The 19062-nt window shown below is 45.9% G+C and overlaps 1 protein-coding gene across 4 annotated transcripts in view; it reads left to right on the forward strand.

Annotated features, from left to right (window-relative positions):
• The window catches only part of RXRA (retinoid X receptor alpha), a 119879-nt gene extending 112326 nt beyond the window's left edge, over positions 1-7553 (forward strand). For 2 of the 4 annotated variants that reach the window (XM_033137420.1, XM_033137419.1), the window contains exons 8-11: positions 1924-2056; positions 3062-3153; positions 5464-5569; positions 7139-7552. In XM_033137420.1, coding sequence (XP_032993311.1) covers positions 1924-2056; positions 3062-3153; positions 5464-5569; positions 7139-7286 — 479 coding nt within the window. In that variant the 3' untranslated portion in view covers positions 7287-7552. Of the gene's footprint in view, positions 1-1923; positions 2057-3061; positions 3154-5463; positions 5570-7138 lie in introns of all 4 variants that reach the window. The other 2 variants (XM_033137418.1, XR_004425812.1) reach the window with 2 other exon arrangements.
• Positions 7554-19062: the final 11509 nt, after the last annotated feature.

Here is a 19062-nt window from a genome sequence, read left to right on the forward strand (position 1 = left end):
GGTGTGTGTGTGTGTGTGTGTGTGTGTGTGTGTAACATGCATCTCTATATACACAGAGCAGCAGGACAAACACAGTTCAGGGAGTTCGGTCTATTTAGCATGGGGAAGAGGAGAATGAAAGGGAGATATGATAGCCGTCTTCAAATATCTAAAGGGCTGTCACATGGAAGACGGAGCAAGCTTGTTTTCAGCCGCTCCAAAGGGCGGAACTCGAACCAATGGATTCAAATTGCAAGAAAGGAGATTCCGACTAAACATCAGGAAGAACTTTCTGACAGTAAGAGCTGTTAGACTCTGGAACGGACTCCCTCGGAAGGTGGTGGTCCCTCCTTCATTGGTGGTTTTTAAGCAGCGTCTGGGTGGTCATCTGCCTTGAATGCTTTAATTGAAATTCTTGCATTGCAGGGGAGTGGACTACACGACCCTTGGGATCATTTCCAACCCTATGAGTCTGTGATTTTTTTGTGTGGTCCAGAATCCCTTGCAACACAGAGACCCCCTAACCTTTAGTGGCCACCCAGCTTGTCGAGAAGGGAAGCATCTCATTACGGACTTGCTTGATCACCAGAGTGGGAGTGGGGGTGGTGTACCACTGGAGGCAAAATGATGCTGACTTGGCGAGCTGGCGTGAGCTCGTCGGTTGCACCCAAGTGGAACCTGCCAGTGTCTTTATCAGGAAAGGCCTCAGCCGACCCCCTTAAAGTCTTTCAAACAAATGGCTTTATGTATTATTGAGTGGCCTGCGGAGAGCACCTGCCCATGAAATATTGAAGTGTTAAAACCTAGCTAAAAGAGGTGGCTGGTTTCACATGTGCCTCTAGCACGAACGGAATTCAGTATGGCTCATGGCTTCTGGGGGCACCCCCTGTGATAGCTGCACAAAGGGCAAAGCCCTGATTTAAGCCACATTCATGCCATACGTTTGAAGCACTAAGATACAGGTAATTTGCAAATTATGCTCATTTAACTTGTGCGCGTTCAGCTTTACTCACCTGGCAAAAAAGTAAAAAATAATAATAATAGAAAGGGGGCACCCGATGTGTTTTGATTATATGTGATTTTGGCGTTACATGCCTGTACCACTTTCAACAGGTGGATAGGGCTCTGTTAGTAACTCTCGGTACTCTTAAGAAACTGTGGCTTCCAGAAATTTTGGGGGGAAGCCATTTAAAAGTAGTATCAAAGTTCTTTAAATATATGGTGTTGATGTGGCCTTAAAAGCACAATGGGACAATAACAAGTGAGGTTTTGAGAGATGGTTATTCTTCCTGATCAGCATCTATTTGTTTTTCAGAAATCAGTAGGATAGCATTAACGCATCTATAAAAATCATGAGAAGTTTTGCTAAAATTTTAATTGTTTTAAATTCTTCTCCTGTAAAACCATCTCATCCTGGAGCCATATTGCAGGTGTTGGGAATCTTTTACCCTCCAGATATCTCAATGTCCATCATCATCCCTGGTCATGCTTGCTAGGCCTAATGGGATTTGTAGTTCAGCAAAAGTTCCACACACCTGTCGTAATGGATTGCCTTTAATTTTAGTCATAGTCAGAGCAAATCCACTGAAATTAATGGACAAGGCTACCTTGGGTCCGTGGATTTCAGCAGTCTGCTCTGATTAGGACTAACGCTTGGATACAGCCTCATAGTTTTTAAGTTGTCTGGTGGACTCTCCTCCTTTGGAGGTTTTTAGCAGAGGTTGGGTGGCCATCTGTTAGGGATTCTTTAGCTGGGATTCCTGCACTACAGCAGGTTGGACTCTTGGGGATCCCTTCCAACTCTGCACTTCTGTTATTCTAAGCATCACCACTTTACTCAGATTGTTTCTCTAAAAAGGGGGTTGAAAGGTTTTTGGACAAAGTTTTATCTCGTGATCTGTTCTAGTAGACTTCACAGCCCCATCTCCATTTATTTCACTCCAGGTTGGAATGAGTTGCTCATTGCCTCCTTCTCACACCGGTCCATAGCTGTGAAAGATGGGATCCTCCTTGCCACAGGTCTCCACGTCCATCGGAACAGTGCTCACAGTGCAGGCGTTGGTGCCATCTTTGACAGGTGAGAGAAAACTGTTTGGAGATCAGGAAGGGTGAGGATTCAGGGCCATGGGGGGGGGGAAGGTGAATAAGGGATCCAAGCTTCAGTTTTGATTACTTCACTCTTCTTCTTTTCTCTGCCCACCCCCAAATTGAACCGATCGCTCTTCAAACCAAAACCACGCTAGGGTTGCTGGCTTGTATCCAGATTAGTGTTAAGTCCTGTGTTCTGTTAGAGCAAGGATTTCTGCTAGTGCAATGGAAATTCTAAGTCTGTTCTGGGGTTCCCCCAACCTTCCAGAGCAGAATTGGGTGCGGTGGGCAGGGATGTATGCAGGGAGAGGAGAGGGAAGGAAAGTTCTGTTGTGCAAGTGCCAATCTTAACTGAACAAGGTTATTGGATGCTGTGCTGTATTATTATTTTTAAGAGAAATTGTATGCCACTTCCTCAACAGGAAGCCTCTAAGCGGTTTGCAAAAGGACAGAATTTGAAGGATTTGTAAACCGCCACCATTTGAAAATATTATAAAAAAGAAAGGAAACATTGGGTCCATCTTTAAAACTAGCATGAACAATATCCAACAGTGTAACCCTGAAGATGCCTGGCTGACTGGGGAAAATAAACTCACAAGGAGGCACCTGAAAGAACATATTGCTGGCCCCATCCTGATTTCCAAGGGGAACGTTTTCCAAAGTGACGCCATACTGAAAGCTCTGCCCTGAGTGCTCACTGAATTTGGGGTGTGTGGCACCCGTAAAAGGTTCCCCTGCTTGATGACTTAACTGTTTGAGCAGGATGATCTGAGTAAACAGCAATCTTGAAAATACAAGCGCTTCAAGTCATGCCATTGACTGTTGAAAGGGAGAATCTGAAGAGACTAGTCAAAGGAAGGCTGAGCTAGACTTGGCTTAAGATGCCAAAATTTCAAGGGGGTTGCTGAAAGCAAATAAATTAACACATGCTCAGAAGTCTTTAAAGCGACTGTATTATTATTATTATTATTATTATTATTATTATTATTTGCAGAGTATTGACAGAACTCGTATCAAAAATGAGAGATATGCAGATGGATAAAACAGAACTGGGGTGTCTCCGAGCCATTGTCCTCTTCAACCCTGGTAGGTTCGGCTGTCCTTGCAGGATAGGGGACCCCTTTTCAATTGAGGTTTCCACTCTGAGTTAGAGGGAGGCTTTGTTTTCATGGACCACAGGCCACCCAACTTATCTCAGGGTTGAGGGGTGGGGGAACCCAGAGCAGGGCCTCTGAAGCAGATCTAAGTGAACAGACTAGCTCCTGGGAGAGAGCAAGAAGGAATACCCTGGGACCAGGTGCCACAAACCATTAGGGCTGCTGACCCCCAAGGAGGGGTGATGGCCCAAGCAAGGAGAGTCAGTGTGGTGTAGTGGTTAGAGTATTGGACTAGATCCTGGGAGACCAGGGTTTGAATCCCCACTCAGCCATGAAGCTTCCTGGGTGACCTTGGGCCAGTCATGCACTCTCAGCCTACCCTAAATCATAGGGTTGTTGTGTGGATAATATGGGGAGGAGGAGAACTATGTATGCCACCTTGGGATTCTTAGAGGAAAGATGGGATATAAATGTGATAACATTACAAAAAAATTAAAAAGGAGCAGCCAGTCATTCCTGGTTCCGCAGGCAGAGGCCACGGTCATGGTCATCAACTCGGAGGGAGATGAAAGGATGAGTTCAGCGCTATGGATTGTATTCCTAGAGCTGGGCCAAATATCCAGGTTGCCATAGCAAGGTTCCATAGCAAGCAGCTGAGTTTTACAGCAGGGTGAGGTGGTTGTTGATTGGCGGGGAGAATCCACCTGCTGAGTGCTGCCCTGGCCAGCTAAAGGGCCGGTGCCTTCTGCTGCAAACTGTGGCTCGTTTGCAATCATGGGGGTTTCCAGCTGTGCAAATCTCTCCTCTGGGCTCTCCTGGGCCCCCAAGTAATCTGTGGACCAGCCATGAGAGTTCTGGTATCAGAGGTCTCCCCTCAGGGCTCCAGGGACAGGAAGGCTGCTCTGGAGGGGGAACCAAATCTGAGTTTAAGAATGCTGATATGGTTCCTCTCTTGACTGCAGTCTGGACACACTGCTTGCTCACTCCTTAGCAAAGGCACTTAAATAAAGGAGAGACAAGATATATCAGTAACACTTTATTGAGGGGGAAACCAGGGTTTCTTTCCAGCATCTCTCAGGTGGGCATCATTGCCATTATAAGAGAACAAAGGAGGCGTTCATGGTGAGTTCCGTCACCTCTTTTTCTGGAAAAACAGCACTTTGGAAAACTAACAAAAAGTACTGTATCATTTCAGGAGAAAGGAACTGAGAGGTTTTGTCTTTCTTAGTTCAGTCCTGGTACCTGACACGGAGACATTCAACCAAACATAGAGGAAAAACTCCCTCAGAACTATGCAGCCAATCAGGGTACACTGTGCCCTGCCTGGTTGCTAAGCAACACTGCCTCCCATCGCCATTCGCTATGATAATTCTGTTTATATATATATATTTTTGACTACTGCCCTTTATCTAAAGACCATGGGGCAGTTCACAACATAGTTGATTTTAACATGAGCAAAGTTAAGGCTTCAGTTGCAAACTGAATGATCCCTGCTGTTGCAATTCCACCAGTGCTGAGCAGGCCAAATCAAGAAATGTTGACTTACCGAGGGAAAAAACATTGGTGTTACGACCATCTTTGGAATGTCACCAACATGCTGCTCCTCAGGCCCTCTTAAGCCTCCTGTGGCACAATGGGTCAGTGTGGTTGGCTGTTAACCAGAAGGTTGGTGGTTTGAGCCCACCCGGGGTGGCTGTGAGCAGGATTCCTGCAGGGGGTTGGATTAGATGATCCTTGGGGGTCCCTCCCAACTCCATGATTCTTTGATTCCTGTGAGGGATTTAGGCTCAGTAGGGCACTTCCTTTCAAGACCAGAACACTCACTAGGTTAATCAGACTCCCAAACCTGTATGTATTCAGAGTAATTGGATTTGCAAGGTTATGAAATCTGCTGAGTGGAGCGGTGCTGCAGGGAATATGCTTTAGGAATAACTTAATCCTCTCAAGCCTGTTTTGCTTTCCTTCTCCCATTCCCCCTACACAACCTCGAGTTTCAGATTACGACTCTTTCCCTGAAATGGATGGTATATCTACTTTCCAAAGCCTGTTAAGAACCGAGTTGGTCTTCAGAGCTGAATTCATCTGCTGATTACAAAAAGAAAGTGTCTCCCTTAAAACGTGTGTGCCTCTAGTCCTCAGGAAAGCCTTTCCCCAGCTTTAAAACATCCCCTCACTCCTTAAGATGTGCATGCCTCCAGTCCTCAAGATATGCCTTTCCTCGGCTTTAAAATGTGTGTGCTTCTAGTCCTCGAGAAGGCCTTTGCCCATATTTCAAGGTCTTTCAACTGTCCCACTGCAGACTCAAAAGGGCTTTCCAATCCTGCTGAAGTCGAGGCCCTGCGCGAGAAAGTGTATGCGTCACTCGAGGCCTACTGTAAACAGAAATACCCTGACCAGCCCGGGAGGTGAGTCTTTGAATCTGTGCCTGTCTGAAATCCTGGAGAGCAGTTGCCACTCAGTGTGGGCAATAGATGGACCAGTGATATGATCCAGGATAAGGCAGGGCCCTAGGTTTCTATTTAATTCAGCCTGTTCTTCACAATCATGAGGACTAGTACCTTAGTTTATGTTCAGAGGAATGGTGATAGCTCAATGGGAAGAGAACGTGATTTGCATTTGGATACTTTCAGGTTCAGTCATCGGCAGCATCTCCAGGTAGCATAAGACACCTTCCTACATTCCTCTGGCACAGCAGCAGACATGTGGCCCTAGGCAGGTTTCCTCTTCCAAACTGAAACCCTCCTCCCACCCCTGGGCTTCCTTTATCCCTGCTGTCCTCCGAGTCAGCTCTTTCATGGTTAAAATGCTCCTTGAACATCCATCATCTGGTTTAGTTTAAAAGTGAAACTTTCTAGGTTTTCCTCTGGGGGAGGAAGAGAGTGGCAGGGTTTGATTTGTATTTTCCTGGCTTCCATCTCGGAGGCGTACTTTGCCAACTCAGCATTTGGACGGGAGGTGGGCCGGGGGGGTGGGGGGTGGGATGCAAGCCTCCCTTCCACTGTTTTCCTTCCCCGCATTAGTGACTTTGGTTCTGACACACATTGCAAGCCCCAGATTTTGCAAGTGGGAGCTACCAATGGAAAAGAAGTGTGTGTGTGGGGGGGGGGGCTCCCGTAAATATTTGTTATGTGGAGCTGGTGGTCACAGGTTCAATCCCTTTATTCAGAATTACATCCCTCCAACGTTTCTCCGATGAAAATAGGGAAGTCCTATTTAATAATAATAATAATAATAATAATAATAATAATAATAATAATAATATTTATACCCCACCCATCTGACTGGATTGCCCCAGCCACTTTGGGTGGCTTCCAACATATATAAAAACATAATAAAACATTAAGCATTAAAATAAACTTCCATGTGTCTTCTAAAGGTTGCAATAGTTACTTACCTCCTTGGCTTGCAGGCCACATAACTCCATGCCCACCTAAACATTAGGAAGAACTTCCTGACAGTGAGAGCTGTTCGGCAGTGGAATTTGCTACCAAGGAGTGTGGTGGAGTCTCCTTCTTTGGAGGTCTTTAAGCGGAGGCTTGACAGCCATCTGTCAGGAATGCTTTGATGGTGTTTCCTGCTTGGCAGGGGGTTGGACTGGATGGCCCTTGTGGTCTCTTCCAACTCGATGAGGAAGGAAAAAGGGGACATTCCAGAATCAAACCAGGATGTCCTTCTGTAAATCCGGGACTGTCCCTGGAAAACAGGGGCACTTGGAGGGTCTGGAACCATGAGAACCAGAATTGTACTTTATTTTCAGGGGAAGGGGCTGTAGCTCAGGGATAGAGAATCTGCTTCGCATGCAGGAGGTCCCAGCTTCGATCCCCAGCAGCACCCCCAGTTAGGGCTGGGAAGACCCTGGGCCAGAAACCCTGGAGAGCCACTGCCAGGCAGTGTCAACATTCACATGGCTGTGTTGCTGTGATTTCCCCTTCCCGTGCCCTTAATTGCTTTCTGTCTTTCCATTACGTTTCCAGGTTCGCCAAGCTTTTGCTCCGCCTCCCTGCCCTCCGGTCCATTGGCCTCAAATGCCTGGAGCACCTCTTCTTCTTCAAGCTAATAGGGGACACGCCCATCGACACCTTCCTGATGGAGATGCTGGAGGCTCCCCACCAAATGACTTAAGGAAGGCAGAGGGGGTTGGTCCCATTTCTTCTCCTGCCCGGCAGGCTCCCCGATGCCACCACCACCACCACCGCGCCTCCCCCTTCTACTGCCAACGTGTGCCCCCCGTATCTCCCTGCATGTGCGAGATGCAGCCTACCATCTTCCTTCTGTGACACCGTTGACCTCAGCCCTTCAGCCGTTTCTCACGCTCTCTCTGTGCGTCTTGGGATCTGACAATAGCCGTTTGCTGTTCCTCTCACAGGTGCAGAGGCAAAAATGGTTGTTGTTGGTGTTTTGTTTTTTTTTATGTGCGAAAATGCACCCCCCCCACCGCTGTTCACTCTCCACACCACCACCACCACTGTTTACACAGGCCTAGGTGGATTGCAAAGCAACCTGTAAATCTGAGCCCCTGCCTCGCACAAACTTATCTGCCTCACATGTGTGGTTTTTGGTTGTCAACCCCCCCCCCCAACACACACACACGCACACAAACACTTGTTGCCGTGTGTGTGAATTTAATTTGCTTCGTTGCAGACAGACATTTTGAAGAATGGAAGCCTTTGTAGGGGGTTGGGGTCCCCTTGGGGGTCCCTTCCAACTCCACAAATCCTATTATTTGTTGTTTTACCTGCCACCAATCTGCAACAAAAGAAAGAAGGAAAAAAAAATGCTCTCTTAGCATCTCAAAAGGGAAATGGGGTCCAGGTTTTCTAGCACTGGGCTGGGTGGGCTTTGCACCAGTGACTCAGATGGGAAGACATGTGCTAAGAATTAAGGAAAGAGGGTGCCTACCTTGTGCATATGCTCTGCCCAGTGCTTTGTAAGCAGCACCACAACCAAGGTCACAAGTACTATCACATAAAACCCCACTTCTCATCACCACACCTTTCCGGTGTCCTAATTTAGAAGGGGTTATGCTTTCAGTTGTTAAGACCGGGTGTCAAAAACTCTTTGTCAGTTTACTGCAAATTTGGTGGGTTTTTTTTTTTTAAGAGAGCAAGTTTCTAGTCCTTAAAGTTTCAAATCCAATTGCCTGTCTGCAGATCCTGAGCTACCTTTCGCCTGACCTTGTTCTGAAGCCACCTGTAAATTGTGTGGGAAGGGTTATGGATTTGGGCTGTACAGCACAGGTCACTCTTGTTCTGCGCATGGGGTGTGTGTGTGTCGCCATTTTCTTTGCTTTTCGTCCAAAGATGACTTTCTCTTGCTAACTAAGTGAGCCGCTCAAACTGCAAAACCAGCCAAAATGCACAAAGGCTGCTTTAAAGCTGTGGCAGTCAAGGCTGCAATTCCTCTAAGCACTTCCCCCTTGTCTGTTTTCAGTGGGATCCCCACCCCCACCCCCTTCCCTTAAAAAAGCAAAAAAAAAAATATCCCCCCACACCTCTGTTAATATCAGCACTCTGTGTTGCCGCTTTTTAAAACTGGCCTTGATAACCCAGCAGTGTTCATGTGCATCAAGCAATCCCTGGCAGGTAGACACTGAACCCTAGGTGGGCAATTTTAATAACAACACCAAGTCCTTAGGGTTTCAAACACCTGCTTGGAATCGTGTCTCAGGGAACGGGATGCTGGGCTACATTTCCAGCAATTTTGTAGAGGGAAGTGGCAATTACTAGCAAGTTTGGTCCAGGCCAAGAGTGAAGTGTGTAGAAGGCTTTAGACCCAGGAGGTTCCCTGAGATGTTTATTTGCATATATATATGCGCCTTGCATGTTCTATAAATATTCTGCGACACTCAGCAGGCCCTGTTGCCAGTTTAAGCTGGGCCTTAAATAGATGCCTTCTGATATCACTGCATCCTGGTTATTCTTTTCCTCTTCTTCACCAAATCCTTTCTCGTCCTCTCTCTCCCTGCTTTCCTTTACGCCCTTGCCACCCATTCTCCCATCCATCCTTCCATGCTCCCAAGAGTCTGTCCTAGGATTTCAGGAGACATATTTGCAAAAAAAACCCGCTGCCATCGCTGAAAAAAAAGTAGCTGATTGCAGCAGGCAAGATGGGAGGGGAGAGGATTCCTGGAAACACCACCTCAACCAATTTGCCCCCTGGAAACCTTTGCCAACAAAGCAGTCGTTCCAGAGGGTATCAAATAGAAAAGAAATGTGTTGGAACACAACATCATTCAGTTCCCTTGAGGTCTTGGTACCTCTCCTGCTCCGTCTTGCAAGCTCAGTTAGTGAGCCAGAGCAACATCCTTTAACACCTGTCCTCTGATTTACTTTGTGGCAGCTGAATCTCAGGGTCAGGTCTGAAGAATCCAATTTCCAAACTCTTTTGAGAGCAAAATAAGAAAAAGAGGGACACTTTATTTGAAGTTCTAAGCCTCCAACACACATTTGAGAGTTTTATTTTGGCTCAGGGTATTTGTCAGAATCTTTCCACTGCATCCAGTTTGGTCTTTGCTGTTCACTGGAGTATATTAGGGTCTGCCTTCCCTGATCCAGCTCTGATTGTGAGTACCAATGAGGAGTATTATGCCAGAATGATCTGGCTTCGGGCATACCCTTCCATTTTTAAAAGCAGTGGGAGCCATAGGGCAGTTTCTGATTCTCCAAGCAATCTGCACCAGAAGGCCACTCGCATCTTACAGTTTGGGGCCAGCACCTGCATTTTCAATCATGGCAGAGGTCATGCCCAAAGCCCTGCAGAGGTTGCACCCTGACCCCTACAGCCTTGAAGCAAAGGACATTAGTGTGCTTGTTCACACATTACCTGCATTCAGCATACAAGCTGTATGAGTGTCCCTGTGTGAAAGAGTGCATAGTTTGTTGGTCTGTTCAGCTCAACTGCTGCATAAACATACTGTACACTCACTGAACTCTGTGTGTGAATGTTACCAGTGTATTGCTCTGTATGCAGAGCCATATCCAACCAGTGAGTTCTGTCAGCACCAAGACTTCACCCCCACTCTCCCCAGATGCACTTCAGGAGGTTGGGGGACCCCCCCCCAAAATACAGATTTAGTGGCACAAAAGGGGGAGGAGAGTGGGAAAAACCCCATTACATGGGTGGAAAGTCTTGCACCAATGGGACAGGTTACTCAGTGCAACTTTGGAAACAGCCCAGAGATTGTGCACTTGTAGAACATTATGTGCAGACATCCCTGATGACTCCTCTGTTTGCATTTGCCTTCACAGTTTGGGGCTTTTATGAGGTTCTTCTAGCATAATAAAGGGACCCTCCAGGTGACCCACCTTTCTCACCTGTGTCATTTCGTATTAGTTAGGGATTTTGCCACATGTCAAAGTAATCTGTAAGGAGTCAGAAATCATTGTCAGTGAGGTAATACTTGGTTTCTAAAGGAAAATGTGAAGGGAAGGCTTTGGAGAGCCTTTGGAGATTAATCAGATGGCACCCACTGATGCCCAGCGCAGGGGGTCAACACTGCACTTTTCACTCCCAGCTGAATGGGGAGGGGTGAGGTTCACTTATCCAGAAGCATCCATCTTTTTAAAGTAGACCGTACCTTCCTTGAAGTGATGGCTACTGGTGCAAAGTGGATGGTTCCAAGCAACAGAGGGAACGGTTTCATTAAGCACCACTGTGTCCCATAGCCTTCCGGAGTATAGGACTTGCAGGAGATGGCCAGGGGTTGTCATCTCTAGCTTAAAGTTCTACCCAGCATAGGCTCATTATTTTCGGTGGGTCAGCCCTGAGTTGGCCTGGGATTGTATACATCCCTGCCCTCCTAGAGCAGTGGTTCCCAAACCTGGGAGGGTGGGGTGCCTGCCCCCTGGGTTCCATTAACTCATCCCCAGTGGGTGAAGCATTATTCAGAATAGCAGTTTGCACAACTCACTAAGTAAGGTAATAAAAAGACTAAAATTCAAAGCAATAGCAAATAGTTGCAGATTTATTAAATATATATGCAAAAGTGAATAAATGCTCTGATCTAATTTGGTATCATATATATATATATATATATATATATATATATATATATAACACAGCAAAGAATATTGCATGAGAAATATTTTCTACACATTCTTACTAATGAAAACTTTAAGGGTGAAGGAGATTTATACCATAAAATATTTATATATAACGACTTACCAAACATGTGCAAACCTTCACCTGTTACAGGTAACTGGTTTATGAGAAAAGAAATAGCTATTACCAATAACTGTGACAACTCGGAATCATAAATACAAACCAGACATGACCAAAGGAAATAGCTTTGAAAGCTATAGCAGCAGAAAGTTTTGAATGCGAAGTAAAGGGGGGGGGGGTTTCACAGCCCTTGGCTCTTAGCATGCTAGGGAATCTCACAGCAAACGAGGGGGGGGCAGTACCACCCATGTTTGGAACTGCTGATCCAGAGCATGTGAAAAAAGCAGAGTCTTCTATACATTTCTTCTGACCCAAAGCTCTGTGCTGCGAAGGTAGTGGATCTCCCCTTTATTGGAGATTTTTAAGCAAGAGGTTCGATGGCCATCTGTCAGGGGTTATTTAAGATGGGGTTCCAGCATTATAGAGAGTTGGATCAGATGACTCTTGGGCAGGCTTCCTCAACCTCGGCCCACCAGATGTTTTTGGCCTACAACTCCCATGATCCCTAGCTAGCAGGACGAATGGTCAGGGCTGATGGGAATTGTAGTCTCAAAACATCTGGAGGGCCGAGGTTGAGGAAGCCTGCTCTTAGGGGGGGGCCCTCTCAACTTTGCAAATTCTATGTCACCTGTTATTGGATATACTCCAGCTTAATAAAGCCCCTTTCCTCATTCCATCTGCTGGGATCCTTCACTTTGCAGTTCTGGGGGAGCCCAAAGTTGCCCTGAACTTATTCTGGTATAGCCACAAACAGGGGGTCTGATATTTCCCTCTGGCTGTGTTCCATCAGGGCACCTGAGGATACTGCATTTCCTCAGGACAGGTGGACAGGCTGGTGACATCCCCACGTCTAGAACAAGGTTGCATGATTCTCTCCTCCTTTTTTAAGTTGATACATATGTGTGTTTATGCACGTGTGTTGTGTAGATAATATACACTGTATAAATACCCCCCGTTCAATTATACATATGTTATACCCACTTCTTAGTGTTACCAATGTGTCCTCAGATCTCTCTCTCTCTCTTTTTTAAAATGAAACTTTATTTTATTTTCTTCAAGTTTTTTAAATAAAATTTGCTCTGTGGGAGCAAGTGGGATTTTACGTGGGATCCTCCCACCCATCCTTCCCTGCACCGTTCCTGCTGCCACAAAACTTGGTGGTCACTAATACTGGATCTTTGAAAAGGGAAGAAAAACATTGCATCTATTTTAAGATGCTTTTTTTTAAAAAAAAAAAAAAAAAGAGAGGGGGGAGGTCACTGGGGGAGGTCGGCAGCAGCAGCAGGTGTGTTGAACAATAGCTCAATGAGTTCCCATCAGTTAGGGACATGGATGCCTTCGCTAAGGAGTGCATAACTTTTTTTTAAAAAAAAAAGTTTAGAAAGGATTACAGGGAAAAAACGAAAAAAACATGAAAATGTTTAAAAAGAGTGAGAGAAGGTGAGCAGAATATCTAAAGCGTCAATAAAGCTAAATATCTATTTTTGTACAGATGTAACTTTATCCCTTGCATATTCTTAGATTATTTTGAGGGGGGTTGTTTTCTTTTCTGGGGAGTGGGGGAGGGGCAAGGATGCAGTGTGTGTTTCTCTCTCTCTCTCTCTCTCTCTCTCTCTCCTCTCTCTCTCCTCTCTCTCTCTCCTCCTCTCTCTCTCTCTCTCTCTCTCTCTCTGCTTTTATAGAATTTGTTCTACGCCTCTTGATTTGACCAGCCACCAACACAGCCCTGTATGGAGGAAACAGAAAGGGCCCTGTTGAAATGGCTCCGTCCAAAATCTCTTCTCCCTCCTACCCCCCCCCCAATTTGGAACAAGTGAATTTTGATATAAGAAAAATTCTCTAACCCTCCCTGCACCTTGCTACTCAGGGGGGGGGGAGCAAAATACAAAACATGGCCTTTCGTTGCAACCCCTCCAACCCTCTCCCCACCCTCTTCCCCACTCCAACAGCATTATCCTGCAGGTCTACTCTACTGTGAAATCACTACCGTGTATTATTGTTCACTAAAAAAATAAAATGAATTTTTAAAAAAATCTGCTGGAAATGCCAGTATTTTGAACAAATGTATTAGAAATGTTTAAGAAAAAAAGTAAAAGTAAATATATGACCATTTAAAAATATAATACTGTTCTCTTTCTCTTTATTCTGCAATGGGTATTTGTGTAGTCTCTTGGCTGCATCACCTTCCATTGCAGTTTGCCTTTTGGCTCCTGGGCTTCTCTGAGTGCATTTCAGTTCCATTTCAGAATTACATTCCATTTAAGAATAGCTCTGGTTCCTGCGTTGGGCTAGATGACCCTTGGGGTCTTTGCCAACTCTACAATTCGATGTATCGAAGTCTAAGAGCATTGGAGTTTCCTGTGCAACGTGCCTCCTTGTTTTGCCATTTGGCTCCTGGGCTGCTCAGATCACATTTCAGTTATATTTTATTGCCTTTATAGCTCACATTTTTCTCCAAGGAGCTCCATCTCCCAATTTAATCCCCACAACAACCCTGTGAGGTAGGTTAAGCAGAGAGAAACATTGATTAGCTCCCAAGGTCACCCAGTGAGCTTCAGGGCCATGCATGTGTGTGTGTGTGGGGGGGGGGGATTTGAAGCCTAGTCTCTCCCAGGTCATAATCTGGCACTCTAACCACTATGCCACACTATTTCCTGGCAAGGCACAACAGAGGCCCAGTGAAATGCTTTGTTTCTGGGGTAGAAAATGCAGCAGGGTGAAAGTTCAGAAGTCCTTTGAAGATGCTGAGTGCCCCCTTCTCCGCCTGTGGCACAGTGACCATCCTGGAACTGCCTCCTAGTTCTTTTGGCATGCTGAGGGCAGGACAAAATGTTATTTTAATTTCATCTCCTCTTCTGGTGTCAGGTTTTTGTGTTCCCCAAGCAAGAACATTGCGACATCATGGGCGGGGTGGTGGTAAGAAATGCTGTTGCCAAGACTGATGCCATGTATTGCAAACTGGAGTAGGGAAAACTTCTCTGCACATTTTTTTTTCATGAACAATATGTTTAAAATGAATGAACAAACAAAAAAAAAAACCCTGCAACTAGTTATAAGCAGCAGACAAATGAAACCGATAATAACTTGTAGCATTTATAGAGGAAGTCTTCCTCCCTGTCTCATAACACTACAACTCATGAGCTTACAATGAAATTGACAGATAAAAGAAAGCCATTCGCACAGCAAATAGTTTATAATAGCCCAGAGGAGGACAAGCGAAATGACTGAGGGTCTGGAAACCAAGCTTTATGAGGAATGGTTGAAGGAGTTGGGGATGTTTGGCCTGGAAAATAGGAGACTGGGAGGAGATGGTAGCGATCTTCAAATATCTAAAGGGCTGTCACATGGAAGAGGGAGCAAGCTTGTTTTCTCCTCCATAGGCTGGGAACCAAACCAATGGCATCAAGCAATGGTGATAATAATAATAATAATAATAATAATAATAATAATAATAATAATATGTTTATACCCTGGGTGGCTTCCAACACGCATAAAAATAAAATATCAAACATTAAGTTACAAGAAAGGAGTTTCCAGCTAAACATCAGGAAGAACTTCCTGACACTAAGAGCTGACGGTGGAAAGATGATAGACTCTCCTTCCTTTTAAAGGAGAGGTTTGATGACCAACATTAATGCATTTATGTATAGTTGAGATTCCTGCGTTGTAGGGGGTTGGACTAGATGACCCTCCAAGGTCCTTTCCACTGCTATGATTCCATGACCCATCTAGTCCAGCATTCTCTTCTCATAGTAGCTAACTGGATACCCATTATGGGAAACCCGCAAGCGGGATTAGGGCACAAGAAGAGGGCATGCTGAATTTTTCATTTTTCATTTTTCAAATTCCCCGAGCGATGGGTGTTAAAAGGTTGTAACATGACTTGGAAAATCAAAAGATATTTTGGTTAAATTAATATAGTTTATTTTTCCTTGGTAAATAGGTACATAAAATATATTGACTTCTTAACATTTTTTGTGGAAATTCCAAAAAAATTAGTCTTATTACCGGTAATATTTTGTGTGTGGAAAAAATGCATGTAAAATTGCATTAAAACAATTAAACTACAAAACTTAACAAGCTTTTTAACATCCTCAGTTGCAAGCGCAAACACTTTTCTCTGTTCTGAATTTGGCTGCCCTGCAGATGCTGGTTGCAAAAAAGGAAACTCAGATTAACTCCAGGTGTCCTAAGCAATGGCGGAGTAAGGGGGCGGGGGGCGGTCCGCCCCGGGTACCGCCCTGGGTGGGTGACACTCTGGGGGCGGGCCCCACCTCCGCGATTGACGCCGGCGCCGCGGCAACTTTTTAAAGGATGCAACGCGCGAACAGCAGAACAGCGTCTGTGCTGCTGTTCACGCTCTGCAGCCTTAAAAGTTGCCGCACCGCACAGAAGGGGTGCCAGCCGATCGCGCCCGTCATCTTGGGTGGGCTGTGCATGTCCACACATGCGCAGTCCACCCAGGAGGCTGCGCACACGCCGTGACATCAGGGCGCGCGCGCTACAGAGCAGCACCCCGCCTTCACGTTTGCCGCCCCGGGCAGCAAAGCGGCTTGCTACGCCACTGGTCCTAAGGATATGAAGATCTCAGTGAAGGAACTTTCTTTCATTAAAAGTCATTAAAAGTCAGAGAGTCAAGACCTGGTTCTGTTGGGCCATCAGATTGGCTTGAGCATAGCAGGTGTGTCAAAAAGCAAAAGTGGCAAGAAGACAAGAGAAGGCTTGCTGAATTTAAGCAGAGAAGAAAGCAGGATGCTTCAATACCACCGCATGAAATAATTTTCTCTGCTGATGAAAATGAAGAACGAATAGCTGGTGCCCAAGATGGAAATGATGGAAGTTATGAACCGACATTAAGAAAACCAAGTACAGTCATACCTCATGCTACATTTGCTTCATGTTACGTTTTTTTCAGGTTGCGTCCCACGGCGACCTGGAAGTACCGGAAAGGGTTACTTCTGGGTTTCACCACTTGTGCATGCACAGTAGTGCTAAATCGTGCTTCGCGCATGCGCACAAGCACCAAATTGTGCTGCACACCTGCTTCAGGTTGCGGGCTTTCCATGTTGCGAACGGGCCTCCCGTTCACAACCAGAGGTACCACTGTATGTCTTCCACTTCTAATAAAAATACAGAGTGTGACACATTAGAAATATGTAATGTCGCTATGCACCCCACCAGATATAATATTGGATGGGTTGTATACATGTGAGAAATATGAGAACTACATCAGAGACCAAGAAGCAAGTCCCTAACCTTAATTTCAGTAGGGTTTCACACTTAGGCAGGAAGAACCAGCTACACAAATGTAAGATGGGGAACACCTGACTTACCAGTAGTACATGTGAAAGGGATCTAGGGGTCTTAGCAGACCACAAGATTCACATGAGTCAACAGTGTGATGCAGAAAAAAGAGAGTTAGTGCTATTCTAGGCTGCATCAACAGAAATTTAGTGCCCCCCCAGGGTCCACCCCGCCTCCCCAAAAGAGAAGTCATAGTACCACTCTATTCTGCCTCTAGACCAGGCTTCCTCAACCTTGGCCCTCCAGATGTTTTGAGACTACAATTCCCATCATCCCTGACCACTGGTCCTGCTAGCTAGGGATCATGGGAGTTGTAGGCCAAAAACAGCTGGAGGGCCAAGGTTGAGGAAGCCTGCTCTAGACAGTGGAAGGCATGTGCACTGCGTCCCATTGGTGTAGGATGGTTTTAGTATTGGGAGGACTTGGGTGTTTGCCTCTCAAACACTAGTAGTTTATTAGGCCTCCAGGAAACTTATTTCCGATTGATATATTGTACTGCCATCTGGTGGTCAGTTTTGAGAACTGCGGCTTAAGGTAAGGGCGATGACTTGTCAAAACGCTGAGACAACGGTTTGCCTATTTATATTTTTTAAGTGTCAAAATTAGTGCTTGTGCATGAAGAGGAAGAGGAGTAAGATGCTGCCCTTTTGAGAAAACAATCTGCTTCCCTGCCCCCCCCTTTTAAAATCTACTCCTGTTTCTTGATCAATCTAAATAGGTAAATATCAGGTAAAACGAAATACCAGCTAAAGCATTTGCTACCACCTTCCTGCTTTGCCTTGCTATTGCTTTCCTCTGAAGGGAGAGGAGAGATGCTAGACCACCCCACTGGTGACCTCTGGGTGAGGTGGGGAGGTTAAAAGTTGTAGAAATAAGTTGTTTATCTGCTAATTAATGGGTGGGAGCATTCTTTGCCTATTATTTGAGTATATTTATTTGTTGTTTACAGGGCAGGTGTGTTTTGTTCTTTTGTCTTTACATAAGTGTTAATGTTAGACAATATATTGATGTATGATCTCCCTCCCCCCCTCCCTCCTGGTATTATGAATTTTTGTGTGTGTGTGTGTTACTTTTAAGTCGCTTGGAGACCTTTGGATGACTAATAAGTTTAATAAATGTACGTAAATGGAATTGTAGGTCACCCTTGGTATATAGATCAATCAACATCAACTAGCTCAGGTTATTTAACTGCAAATATTTCATTAGGTTACATTTCAGTATAACTGGCATTGGGTCTTGTCTTGGCTGGACTTTCCTTCCTTCCTCAGAAAGAATCGCCTGCATGATCCCAAACAATCTAGGGAGACTGTACAGATGGGACAGGGTCACAATCCCTGGGGAAAGGGGAGATGAATATTCAGCAAATAAATAAAATAAAATGAACACCATAGCAGACCACCTGCCCCCAACCTGGTGCTTTCCAGATGAGGCAGATTTCCAGCTTCCATCATCCTTTAACAGAGGATAAGGCCCTCCAGAAAGTGGTGGAGCTTCATGCTCCGGCAATGGGGGGGGCAGAGAGCAGGCAGGGGCGGGTCTGGCGCATGTCCCGGGGGCGTGGCGCACCGCCCACAGGGGAGTGACGTGCGTCCTGGGGGCGTGACACCCAGCGCGGGCAGGGGGGCAGCCACGATGGCACCCCACCGGGATCGTGCTGCCAGGGGCGGTACACTCCCCCGCACCCCTCTTCCTCCACCAGTGCCTCAATGGCTACTAGCCACAATGTCTAGGTTCTTCTTCCACTGTGGAGGCAGGATACCCCTGAATGCCAGTTGCCAGGAATTACAAGTGGGGAGAGTATTGCTGTAGGGCTCACGTCCTGCTTGTGGGTTTCCCATTGGGAAAGGTTGAAACTTGCCCCATTGTTGGATGAACCGGAGAAAAGAGAGAGAAATCTGTTCAAAACAGGTATGAAAATAATATTGTGTGCCACCTCAATCTCCAAGTGGTGCGAGATTCCATGGGTTCTAGGTGTTTACCCAGAGTTCGGTTTCCTTGGAACGAATGGCAGTGGACTGTGGTGCCTTTGGGATATACAGGTATGGTTTATTTGCACCTATATACAACCTGAGCCCACGATGGAGGGGTTCACAGCATTAACACCCCAGAAGGTCTTGCTTCTCCAATATTCACAGCCTTAGATACAAGCAGAAATCAAGTATGGCTCTCCCATTTCCAGCTTCTGCCTGCTTCTAGCCCAGCTCACATGCACACCTCCACTTTGCCCTGGCTATTGTCTTTCTCACTACCAGCCAGGTGAGGGAAGGGGCACCACCCATTTGCTTAGTGTGGGTTAGGCCTGGGTGATGTATTAATACATTGCCCAGGATTGGTTTGAGGGCCAGAGTGCATTGGTGCCTTCACTTGGTGGTATATTGCGGATGAAACCGCCACTCCTGAGTCAGGACAGAGCAGCAGCAGTTTCACCTGCAAT

This window comes from Lacerta agilis, chromosome Z (genome assembly GCF_009819535.1).
Source record: "Lacerta agilis isolate rLacAgi1 chromosome Z, rLacAgi1.pri, whole genome shotgun sequence".
In the NCBI taxonomy this organism is placed as follows: Eukaryota; Metazoa; Chordata; class Lepidosauria; order Squamata; family Lacertidae; genus Lacerta; species Lacerta agilis.